We start from the raw sequence: 12,150 nt of genomic DNA on the forward strand, positions 1-12,150 counted from the left end.
TTTTTTTTTTTTTTTTACATTTCAGAGATCCAGCTTACTTTGATGAAAACTGGTTAAACAGGATCAAAACAGAAGTAGGAGATAATTGGAGGCTAAAGGTACTTGGTTTGTTTTTCCTGTCTGCAAATACGTATTTCAGTTCTTAGTACAATACTGTGCTTAAATTATTATGTTTAGCATATTTCTAGGTCAAGACCTTGCTTTGAATTAGAGTATTTTGAATTTAAGACAATTTTAATTGCACTTATTTATTATGTTATTACAGTCCTCCACAGTTTAATGAAGAAAAAACAGATGCATGTTGAATTTGAAAACTGGTTTCAATTATTTAAAAGAAAAATAAATATAAAAAAGTTGCATGCTTAAATCAACATTTGAACAACAAAGTGGAGTGAATAGAAGTTGGGTTTTTTTTGCTGCCAAGTCTGAAAGTAATTTTTCAAAAAAAGGCGAATGAGCTCTGAGAAATAACTGCATAAGAATAGCAAAGTAATAAGTAATTTATTTAAATAAAAAGGCAAAATGTTGTTTCTTTTTACTTTGTTGGTTCTGCAAAACTACTGAGCTTTAGGAGAGGAAGTGGTGCTTTTCTGTGTTGTGTGTACTCAGCATATTTTCTGACCACAATCTATTTGCTGGGTCATTTGTATCACTTGGTGTTCTAGTACTTTCTCTGTAAACCTTCAAGGCAATAGAATTTACACTGGTGCAACTGTGGAGCAATTTGATTTATAAAACCTAAAGAACACAGTTTGACATGCAGATGTTAGTGTGTTTTCTGATTAGATTTAATGAGAAAATGAAGATACATGAGCATTCCTAAACTGCCATTTCCAGCATGACTTCTTGGGGGAACAAAACTGGGATCATTCATCTGTTCATACTTCCCATTAAACCCAGTTTGTTCAAGCTCCCCAAAGCCCTTCTGAACATCTGGGAAACGGACAGAACTATGAAATATTCTAATTCTTGCAGTCTTGTCATCATTACTGACTGAACAGAGGGTCCACACAGATAAGTGCCACCTGAGGAAAGGGCAGAACATACTCCCGTTGTGTATGTTTCGGCTTGCTCAGCAGACCTGTCAGCATGGTCCCTACTACCTGGCCAGTTTTGTGCAAGTCTGGACTGTTTTAGCATTTCTCGTCTAACAGGATTGCCAGCAAAAATGTGGTAACATTGATGAGGATATATTGATAGGCTGGTGAACACTTTGCTAATTCTGCTTATAAAACAGTTTAGTTTGAAGTAGTTTCTTAAAGAATATGAAATTACAAATGAGCAGCTGAATAGAAGTTTTTTCTCTAAAATTACTTTTTTTATAAGGAATCTTGAAGTCTTGGCTCTTTAATTTGTAGAACAGCTCAAGAACCATTTGTTGTAGCGGCATTTTAGTTGATTGAAAGCAAGCAGCAACTTTTTGTAACTCTCGTATGGAGCTTGAGGAAGGAAATTTCTCTCCCACCAGTTTGGCAGGTACTAAAGCTTAACACGTGTCAATAAAAGAAACACTGAGCAATCTAATAACTTCCTTATGTAATTGAAGTCTGGGAAAACATCAGCTTAGATATCAGTTTCTTGCTGATGTCATTTCTTCTTGGTTTTCAGATTTCCATATAAAAAAGAACTAAAGACTGATTATTTTTGTTCTTTTTTTCAAAGAAGTGTATACTCCAGCCTTTTTCATAAAAGATACTAAAAGGCAGAAATGTGTTATTTTAACTCTTGTTTTGTAACCTTTAATCTTACACGTTGCCAACTATTGTTCTTTATATATGAGTAAACACAATTAGTACTTTAGATCTTCAACTTTATCAGTGATTTGTAGTCTGGCTGGTAGGAGCTTTTTCAGTCTGTGCACTTTGTTGGTTTGCCACTAGATCTAAAATGCAGTCAACATACTTCTGTGCATCTCTTTAATATAGATTTCCCTTCATATTTTAAGAAACAGAAAGAGAAATGCTAATTGGGTTAGCATATTTTGTGCTATCTCACAAGCCTTTTGATAATGAGTTGAAGTATATTCTTGTTGCTAGACAGGGTTGTTCTTTGCTTCCAGTATCTGCAGTGTAGTAGTCATACGCTTGTACAAGCTGTCACTCATATGAACCACATAAAGGAGCCAGTCTAGAGGGGAAATGGGTAGAAAACATAATGTGCAGGTTATTCCACTTCCCTGATATGGCCCTCCTAACCACTGGTGACAGAGATATTCAGAAAATTATGCAATTGTAAACTTTGAATTGGATGCTATCGTGCATGAAAAATAACAAAACTGAGCCATACATTCTTGTTCATCTTTTTATTCGGTCAGTTAATGTTATTTGGTTTACTTGTTGATAACTGCAAGGATGCTATCATATTAAAATATTGTCTGTTTGCTGTACCAGTTTAAAATAAACCTATACATTCACAGGGATAATATTATATTCTTGATTTTGGAGCAGGCTGTCTGACTTTAGAGATTAGGCTTTAGAGACTGATTTGTCTGACTTTAGAGATTAGATTTAGAGATTATGTGTAGGATAGAAAAAGGGGAATTCTGTGGACTTGCAATGTGAGGAGCATTCAGCTAGCTGGCATCCTCCATGTGACGGCTGACCAAGTCCCTTTGGCTTAGTGTGTTTAATAGAGAAACATTTTGTTACTGCTTTGGGGTTAAAATTTCTGAGGCCTAGCATACATCAGCATGTGTAGCATTTTTTTTTTCCTATGGGGGAATGAAAAACCGTACTTCTCAGTGATGGCTTAAACAACATTTTATGTCATTTAAAGAAAAATCTATGAAAGCAAAGACGTATCTCTTTTCTGATGTACAGTTGAACACTTTGAGTTTAAATTGCAGACGCGCCAATATTTCATGCTGACACATTCTGAAGACAAAATAGCCTTCACTGAAACTGAGAAACAGCACAGAAAATAATCCTGTTGCCAAGATTTTGCAGGAATGAAGTTCCCTAATCAAGAAAGAAGAATAGTTCAGTGTCAAGGGACGTACAAATAATAGTAATGAAACAGAAATTTACACAGTTAATGGTTTGATACACACATGTTAATCACTGAATTTTATCACTTTTTTGGCAATTACAGAATATGTCATGGACTGCCCAAAGGATGGGGAAAAAACACTGACACTTTTTTTTTTAATCCCTTCTGTGCAGTGTGACCATACCTAGTCTGGGAGAGGAAGGAAATATATTGTTCTGCTTGATTTCTGACTCTTTCTTCTGGACACTTGCCTTGACATTCAGACTGCAGCATCAGTTTAAAATACATTTGACCTGTGTTTATACAAGCAAGCTGTGTTTGTTCCATTACTGAACAGTACATTCAAACAAATGATCCCGTTAGATTTTCTGTAGCTAGAACAGTTTGCTGAATGCCTTGTGTTTTACAACACATACAATATTGCAAAATGAAATAATCAAATTAGAGACTACTTAGTACTGTAATCCAAGTAAACAAACTTCATTTTTGAGTTAGTTTTGACTCCCTGCTGTAACACGGTCATCATGCTTGCATTTAGTTCTCCTACCCCAGCTGGGTTTACTGTGGTGGAGTGCTGGTAGCCAGTTTTTTGTGTACAGTATCATCCTTCTCTTATAGAGAAACATGAAAGCAGCAGAAGAGAGCACTTATTCATGAACAGCCTTCTAAGTTTTTTTAGTGTTTCTTTTTCTTTCTGATAAGGATAGAAGCCTGTCATGTGAATACGTTTTTCTGCTAAATTCTGCAAGTAAAAAGCAGAGACTATAAGGCATACCGGCATTCATTTCTGCCAAGAGGATAATTAGAGTCTAATATATTTAGTTGTGTTTCTATACACCCATAATGCCTAAGTCACTATGATAAGTTTAATCCAGGAATGCTATCTGTGCTTGGAGGCACCTTTTTAACAACTTTTCTGGTTTTTGTTTGCTTGCTTTTCATTTAACTCAAGAAGGTGTCTCTATCTGTTCATGCAGAGCAAAGATACAAGTGCATTCTTGGGATTCTTTTGCAAAAGATAGGTCAGAGGGGGATAAGTCCCAAAGCTATAAATGAGGCTTTTGTGGCCTCACTTAGAGCCAGAGAAAACGGACTCCTGCAGAATGCAGTTTAGAGCAGAAACCTAATGTACGTGGTTGGGACTGTGCATGCCACATACTCCATTCTTCATGAAATGCAGCCAGGGAGAATACCTACCTTAGTTGTTTGAAATTGGAGAGTTAAGAATTCTTCCACCACTGCAAGTCTGTGTCCTTGCAACACTTCCAAGGGTTATGAGGTGGTAAATTATAACCTTTTTTAAGGAAAATAGGCCTATGCCTAATTACACAGGAAAGGTGCTGTTTAGCAAGAGGTTAGAACATTAGGGTTCCCTTTCAGACACTTCAGGACCTGAAATGTACATGGAAAAGTCAGCTTGCATTACCCAGAGTCTTCTGCAGAAACAGGATTTTAGTAATGCATATGATATAAGGATAAATGCAAAATTTGGAACCAGTTTTCATAGTGCTAGAAAGTAAACAAGAACTTAAGTAACCTTTGCTCCTTCTTATGTCAGTGTTTATAACCTTAATAGCATTCTGTTGTCCATTTCATCAGGCTGTCTTCCCTTTGGTGCTCAAGTATATTGCTAAAGAGAAAAATCTAGACAGACTACCCTTATAGACCATCCGTTTGGAATCAGTGAGTGACTTGTAATTAAATAAGAATAGAAATTTCATATGAGAGATGAGAAAAAGCTTAGGGGGAGAAAAAGAAAATAAACTATTCTGAGTTGGGACTGCTTTGATATCTCTCACTATTTTTTCCAAAAAGTTTCCTGTTTTTTCCGAACAGGGGTATGGGTGCAAGGAATGAATGTGGAAGGGTCTGGAGGGGAAGTATGGGCCTTTCATATGGGAAAGGAAGAAGTTATGTTGCTGATGCAATCAAATAGGCATCCCATGTGATCATGGGCTGATGATGCAGCATTTTGCAGTCATGATCCATATTGTAAATTACTTTCATTGTGTTCTTTCATTGAATGATTTAATGCTCTTTGTTAAGTAATTATAGTTAACTTTTCCCCCATGTGCCTAAGAAAAAGAGAAAAAAGATTCTGAATAGCAGTTACTTGCTGTGATTTAGTGTTCTAGAAGTAATCAGTTGTCTTTAGCACTTTCCTGTGTTTTTCTGTTGTTATAGCTATTGTTCTTTTTCATTCATCTCTGCTTAAAGTCACCTTTGTAAGAATTTATGTTCTGACTTGTCAAATGTTAATGGTGCTACTGAGTCAAATCTCAAAACAGAAAACATTTATGATAGTTTCCCGTGATGATTTTCTGCCAGTGGCAGCAGACCCATTTACTACAGAGAAGTGAAAAACAAAATGAAAGAGGGGCTCCCCCTCCCCCCAGTAATACTGAAGATCATTGTTAAGTTTAAGCCAGTCTATAAAGGAGTTGCTCTAGCTTTGTAATTGTCTGAGTGTGTATCTGATACAAAGATCATGCAGTTAACACTTGAAAGAAAGTTATCCTGGTACTGCTGATTGAGAATGGAATAAAATAGAGCCTCAAAGAGAAGATTTTCTAGATTTATTTGCCATTTTCCTTTTCCGAGGGTGCTGTTCTATACATTAGCTTTCATGAGAGATATGATAAACTTTTTTTTGTTTTGTTTTTATTCTAGCATCTCAGCTCTAAGCTATATGGAAGTTATATGGAGGAAAATGACCCTTTCTGTTAAGGGATAAAGCATGAAACAATTTTTCTAGATTAGTACTTTCCATTTTGTTTCTCTCATTTTTGGGATTATTTTCAAGTTCAAGGTTCCTCACAATGTTCTCATCGCTAAACTGGACTTAAATTCTGCAGCTTGGCCCTTGGGTTTCTGTGGCGCTTTCTGCAGCAGACTCAGGTAAATTACGAAATGGAAGGTTTTAATGAATCAAATTTGAAAGTTATATTCCAATCAGTACAGTATTCTTGATTTGATCAAAATTAAATACTTTGTATTTCTTAAAATTCTTAAATTTGCTGCAGACTTTGGTTCTTATCGTGCATAACCCCTGAGAGATGGTGGTGGTTGCCTTTGGGCAGACAACTGGAAGGATGTTGTAGTTATTACATAAGAAGGAAAACACATTTGATGGGAGGTGAAAGGGTAAATCTGAAAGTAGACTAATTATTTATACCATTACGAAAGGGCAGTAATTGTTATTTGCATGTTATCATGTAGCATCTCCAGTTTTCCCTATAGGTTGCCAGAGTATTTGATACCTCGTTTTTGGTGTTCAGGTTGAATGTCTTTTCTCATATGGCTTAAAGTTCAGTGATTGTGAAGACAACTGTGAAACTTTCCCAAGGAAGATTTTATATGTTTACAAGTGGTCAGTTTTTGCCCCTGGTTTCCAAAAGGGAAGGAGTTAGTAGGAATGAGGTAGCCACATCATTACCACTTTGGAATTCAGGACTACATCTTTTGACTTGTGTAGCCTGTTCCATTCTTGAATTTCTCTAGGGAGAGGACCCGAATTTAGCTTTCATCACCTTGTTTTCTCTAACTGCTGACTGTGTGGGAGTGTTTGGATTTTAGTATCATTCCTCCTAATTGTTTTCTGTAATAGGCCTTTTGGAAGATAGATAAATTTGGCACTGGGCAGAATATCTTTGTTGTGTATTTTTACGATATAATCAGGAACATAGAAGATATTGCAGATTTTAAATGCAGTTATGAGTTGAGAATTTTGATTTGATTATTTTTTCCCCCCCTCTGTTATAGTTTCACAGTTCATAACTGTGGCTACTGTTGTCAGCAATAGGCAGGTTGTGAATCTTAATTCCCTGTTCTTGAGCTATCTAGGTCTATGATAAAAATAAATGGATTGGGATGTGATTATTCAGTTCTCTAGTCATCCTCCTCGTTTCTGTTCAATCTTTACAGAACCTGTTTTTTAAACTTCCTATTATATGAGACAGTATGCTGCTTCCATTGTCTAAATACCTTGTTTAAATACTTTGACATTAACTGGTGAGAATCTGTAGCAGTTACTTCCAGCAAAGATTTGTTTATTCTAAATATCATCTATGAGAACCATTGTGTTTTTTTAAGATTTTTCATGCAGTCTTCATCTGAGACTTGATCTAAATGGATTTTTGCCAGAAAGGGATCAGAARCCCCTCAGTACTAGAGAAATGCAGCATAAATGCCTCATGCTCTATGGAATCTAACTTGCGCTTTTGATTATGCAAGTGAAACAGAAGCTCTCTGTGTATGGCACTGAAGACTTGCTGAGAAATGTGGAATCTTGCCTTGATGCTGTAATGCAGACATTCAGTTGCCAAGAATTCGGAGGTGGGCAACAAAAATGAAGGATCTAAGAGGAATACTTAATGAGAACATAAAAAAGTTAAACTTGCATAGGTCAGGGAGAAAGGAGAGTATTAAGCAGTAGTTGGTTTTGGTTTGGAAGTGGAGATACACATCTCTAGAAAGTAAGTCACTAGGATGTTTCAGGAAAAGAAAAGAGAAAAACAATGTTTTAACTTTAAGATCCAAAAAGGTCCAAACAAGTACTCTATATGCTGTTTTTTCAGACTTAATTTGTTTCTGCCAATTCATATAAATTTGTGATCTGATCTGGAAGTCTGATCATAAGGCACAGTTGCATAACTTCCATTATTCTAACTTAAACTTCTCAAACAAAAGGTCTCACTGGAGTGCAAATAGATGTAATTATACAACTCTTCTGTGTGATTGTTCCTTGATTGCCTACTCTATGATCATGTTTCTGTAATGTATTCCCTGCATTTATTTTATTTCCTTCCTCTTTCTGTCAAATAGGTAAGCAACCTGAAGAAAATTTTAAAAGGGATATTGGATTACAATCATGAGGTGAGAACAGTATTAATTAAAATAATTTTACTCTCCTTTTGTTAATGCATTTTTGTTAACCTGCTTAATGTAAATTGTATCCTGCAAATTCATTAGGTCTTGACTTCTTTTTCAAAGCGTTCGGCATGCAGGGTGTCTCATGGCCTGTTCTCAGGGGTTAACCTTCTCTGAAGGTTCTCACCTACCCTATCATACACTCTGTCAGAGTTTCCAAATGAGTCTGATATGTAGGCCCTGTCATACAAATAGTAAATGTCTTTGATACTGGCTCTTTTTTGATGGCCCTAAGTGGTGCCTCTGTTTGTTTTTTTGCTGTTGTTGCTGTTTGTTTTGTTTTGTTTTGCTTTTCCTCTGCTCTAACTGAGGAGTACCCCATACCTTTTCTTCTCTGAGGTGAGGGAGGAAGGAACATTTTTACCATCTCCTCCTGTGGAAGTTTTATTAAAATGTTTTAATTCTGGGAATTTGAATTCTTAATCAGTCTGCCCATGGTGTTCTCTGTTAGGCTATTGAACAAACTCAGAAGTGAACCACTCCAGAGGAGAAACAACACAATATTTTTCCATTGGTGAATCTACAGCTAAAATTTGCTTCTAAAATCAGAGGTGTTTTGGAGCAAACTGGTTAATACAGACTACAGGACAAAATCCATAGTACGTTCATTCTGAATGATGCTTGTCCCAAGAAACGATATTAGCTTCTCATAAGTACTTTGTAAAGGAAGATATTTGTTAACATACTTAAGTCTTTCAAAATTAATGGATTTTAAGAAAGAAAAAGTTAGACTCATAAGCTCGTATTCAGTAAATGGTATCAGCTATCCATGCTGAAATGATAATTTTGAGAATTGATGTTTAATTAAGTTGGCAATAATTGATCGTTTTAGTAAGAAATATAAGTTTTAATGTAAAATTTTTGTGATATGGCATTGCAAAAGCCTACGTGAGTCCCTATACTTGCCTCGCACACAAATCTCTAACTTAACTTTTCATTTATGTTTGAAAGAATCTTCCATTATAGCTTTACAGTAGAAATTTCTGTGGTGAAGAAGGCCAAGAACAGTTTTATTATAGCCTCTAAATTAATGAGTCTTGATGAATTACAATAAATATTTTATTATACAGTAGTAATATTGCTATGGAAAAAATGCTGCCATCTTCTTTTGAGCTAGTTGGTATGCATCATGACTAAGTTTCTCATATGAAAACTTTACCTTGGTAAGTCAGTAAGTTTCAAAGTGTAATGGCTGATTGAGATCTGCAATGATAATGCATATTTATAAGTTTGACTGGCTTTTGGTTTGGTTACTTTTTCTCTGTTGAAACAACACTTGCAGTGATAGTAGAGATGTTCTGGATTCTGCTATGAGTCCTGGTTATATTTTTCTTATCCAGACCCCCCTCTCAGCAAACACCTTCTGTACAATATAGATGTGAATATATTTGGATTTTACCTGTTGTAGCTAAAAATCTTTGAAAAGCCTGTAAGCCAGCTTCATTTTAGGGAAATGTTAGAATTTATGTTGCATCCACAGACAGGATTTATATTGCATACAGTCTTTCGATAGCTACCCTCCATTGCTGTCTTTGTCAGTTATACTATGGAAGAACAGGAGGCCAAAGGTTCCTGTTCAGAGGCTTATATGCTTTGTGAGGCCCCTGTAATCCTGCTGCAGAACTCTACTGCTCTAGCTTTCAAACTTTCATTCTTGTTCTAAAAATCTTTGCTATTTATTTGGAAAAAAATATGTCCTTTTTCATCTTAAGATATTTATTCCAGGGTCTAGCCTTCATTTTGTTATTTCAGTGATTTGTTATTGTATTAAAATAGTATCTCTTAGGTTGATTTCAAAATCCTCAATTTCCACCTTTGCTTCCTCCATTTTTCTATAGTGTGTGCTGACATGCCTCTTTCCATCACCTTTCCCCAACAGCAATTGTAGTATAAGTAGATATAAAGCAATTGTTGTATAATTTTTAATTTGGAAAACAGTGCCATATTTGAAATAAATTCAGGAAATGCAGAACAAAATATAAGCATAACAGTCTGGCATCGTTCAAAGTATATTGTATTTGATTGCATTTTTTTCAGTCTATATACAATAGTAATATTTTCCGTTGTATTTGGTGCTTTCACAGAATTCTTATTTCTCACTAGAATGACCTAAAAGGAGTCTTTTCATGGAAGATTGGGTCTGAATAGAAAGTATACAGAGATCTTAATAGTAGTGTCGGTGTTCATTCTTTGAGGAACTTACTAAAAAACAAAACAAAAAAAACAGCAACAATTATTCCACGAGACCCAACCCTGGAAAACTTTTTAATGGCTTCATTTCTACCTATTCTTCATGTACATCTGCTAAATGTGTTTTTTTTTTTTTTTATAAATACCTTTACCTGATTTTCTGTTTTTCTTGCATATTAAAATAAAAAAGAACATTCTGCAAACAAATGACTGATTCCTTCCATAGTCGTTGTTTCTTTATTGCACCCTGCTTAAGAACTGACAGTTCCTTTTTATCTGCAATTAATCTGTCAGAGATGTGTTTAATTCCACATTTCATATTCATATTTTCAGCCCCCTGAAAGCTCCTTGAGAACAATCTAGCAGAATTGTTTAATTCCTTCTACTGACAATCATTAATGTAAATCCTTCTTAATTATAAATCAGATTACATTAATTGTAAGTCACATGTTTTTCTTTCTTCTCCTTTTTCAGTCTTTTTTTTATATTTGCATGTGCTCTTTTTAATTATGTATTGTGCTACTATCTCAAATTCTTTTCCATGGAATTAGCTTTTTTAGCTCTGAGACTTGCTAAATATCCTTGAATCCTATGAAAGTGTGAGGCCAAATGGCTGAATATTTTACAGTCTTATATTTGTCATTCATTAGTGCTAGCCACTTTTGTGTAAGTGAAGTATTTTGATTTCTTGACTTTCTAGTGGTACGAAATGCAAGACTCAGATGCAAGATTTTGTTTGCTAAAATTTTTTTAGGCATTAGACATTTTAATATAATGCTCTATAAAGATTAATTATCCAAATGTTGTTGACATTTCTTTTGAGCCTGCCTATGTTACCTCTTCTTATCTGGAAGAAAAAAGTCATTCTCACTAAGTCTGAAACTAATGGTTTCTTTTTAGTTGAGACAGTCATGTTTAAGTTTTCCCAAATATTAGTTGTCAAGTGTTATAGATGATCTTCTGTTTCGAACTCTGTATATAAGCTGGTGTTATGCAAACTAGTTTGTTTTCAAGATGGATTGAAAATTATATTAAAATAGAAAGTGAGCTCTCCCTGTTGAATCTGAATCATCTTTGTATTTTTTGAGTTTGTTTGTACACATATGTGCAATGATATAGACATGTATGTACTGGATCTTTATACAGATTTTAGGGCAACAGATTAATGACTTCACCCTTCCTGATGTTAACCTCATTGGAGAGCATGCTGATGCTGCGGAGCTTGGAAGAATGCTTCAGCTCATTTTGGGATGTGCTGTGAACTGTGAACAGAAACAAGGTAATAAATTTTGAAAGTATGTTTTGCTCCCAGGGCAGTGAATGAAAATCTAAATTGTTGTGTAAATCGCCTAGGGGAAAAGGATGTTTCTCAGGTTGTTGTCAGAAACAAATTTGTTTTTGTAAGTCATGACATTATTTTGTTTTACAGGTAATAACTGATGTTTTGTTACAAGCTTCACTGGTTTTTGCAGTCTCAAACTGTGGAACTGGTTGTGCTTCCAACATGTATAATTTTGGTCTTTGTTAGCTGAGCTGAAAAGGAACTCTACAAAGAGAAACTCTTGGGCCCAGCCTTTAACCATTTATGTATGAGGTAGCTCTGGGTGGTTAAGAATATACAGGTATGATTGTCATCCTCTTTTGCGTGACCTTGGGTTCAGGAATGTATTTCAGTATCTTACTACATGTGAGAGAGCCATCGGAATCACTGGGGGTTGGTCTGAAGAGATGTCTGATGCCATCTGGGACATCAGAGTTTGCAAAACTTTTGCATGGGGTTGGCAAATGGGGCGCAAGAATATGAGTGACTGTGCCTTTCTAGGCAGCGGTTGGAGACTACGCGTGATACCTTAAGGGCATCCAGAACGCCCTGCAGGCCTCCCTTAGGCAACTGAATCCTACATTGGCAGTCACTGGAGGATGCTTCTGTGTCCCTTGTCTTCTGTGGTACCAATTCTCTATCTACTTGCAGAGGCCAAATAGGGGCCCATTCAGTTTCTCTGCAGATACAGTAGAGAATGTGGTTAAGCCTGGTTAAGGTAA

General features: G+C 35.7%; 1 protein-coding gene across 9 annotated transcripts in view; it reads left to right on the forward strand.

Annotated features, from left to right (window-relative positions):
• Positions 1 to 12,150, forward strand: part of HOOK3 (hook microtubule tethering protein 3) — an 83,617-nt gene that overhangs the window by 21,519 nt on the left and 49,948 nt on the right. For 8 of the 9 annotated variants that reach the window (XM_026078286.1, XM_026078270.1, XM_026078340.1 and 5 more), the window contains 3 exons: positions 26 to 98; positions 7,813 to 7,863; positions 11,254 to 11,386. In XM_026078286.1, the coding sequence (XP_025934071.1) occupies positions 26 to 98; positions 7,813 to 7,863; positions 11,254 to 11,386 (257 nt within the window). Of the gene's footprint in view, positions 1 to 25; positions 99 to 7,126; positions 7,324 to 7,812; positions 7,864 to 11,253; positions 11,387 to 12,150 lie in introns of those variants that run through there. The other variant, XM_026078332.1, reaches the window with a different exon arrangement.

This window comes from Apteryx rowi, unplaced genomic scaffold (genome assembly GCF_003343035.1).
Source record: "Apteryx rowi isolate R43461 unplaced genomic scaffold, aptRow1 scaffold_113, whole genome shotgun sequence".
In the NCBI taxonomy this organism is placed as follows: Eukaryota; Metazoa; Chordata; class Aves; order Apterygiformes; family Apterygidae; genus Apteryx; species Apteryx rowi.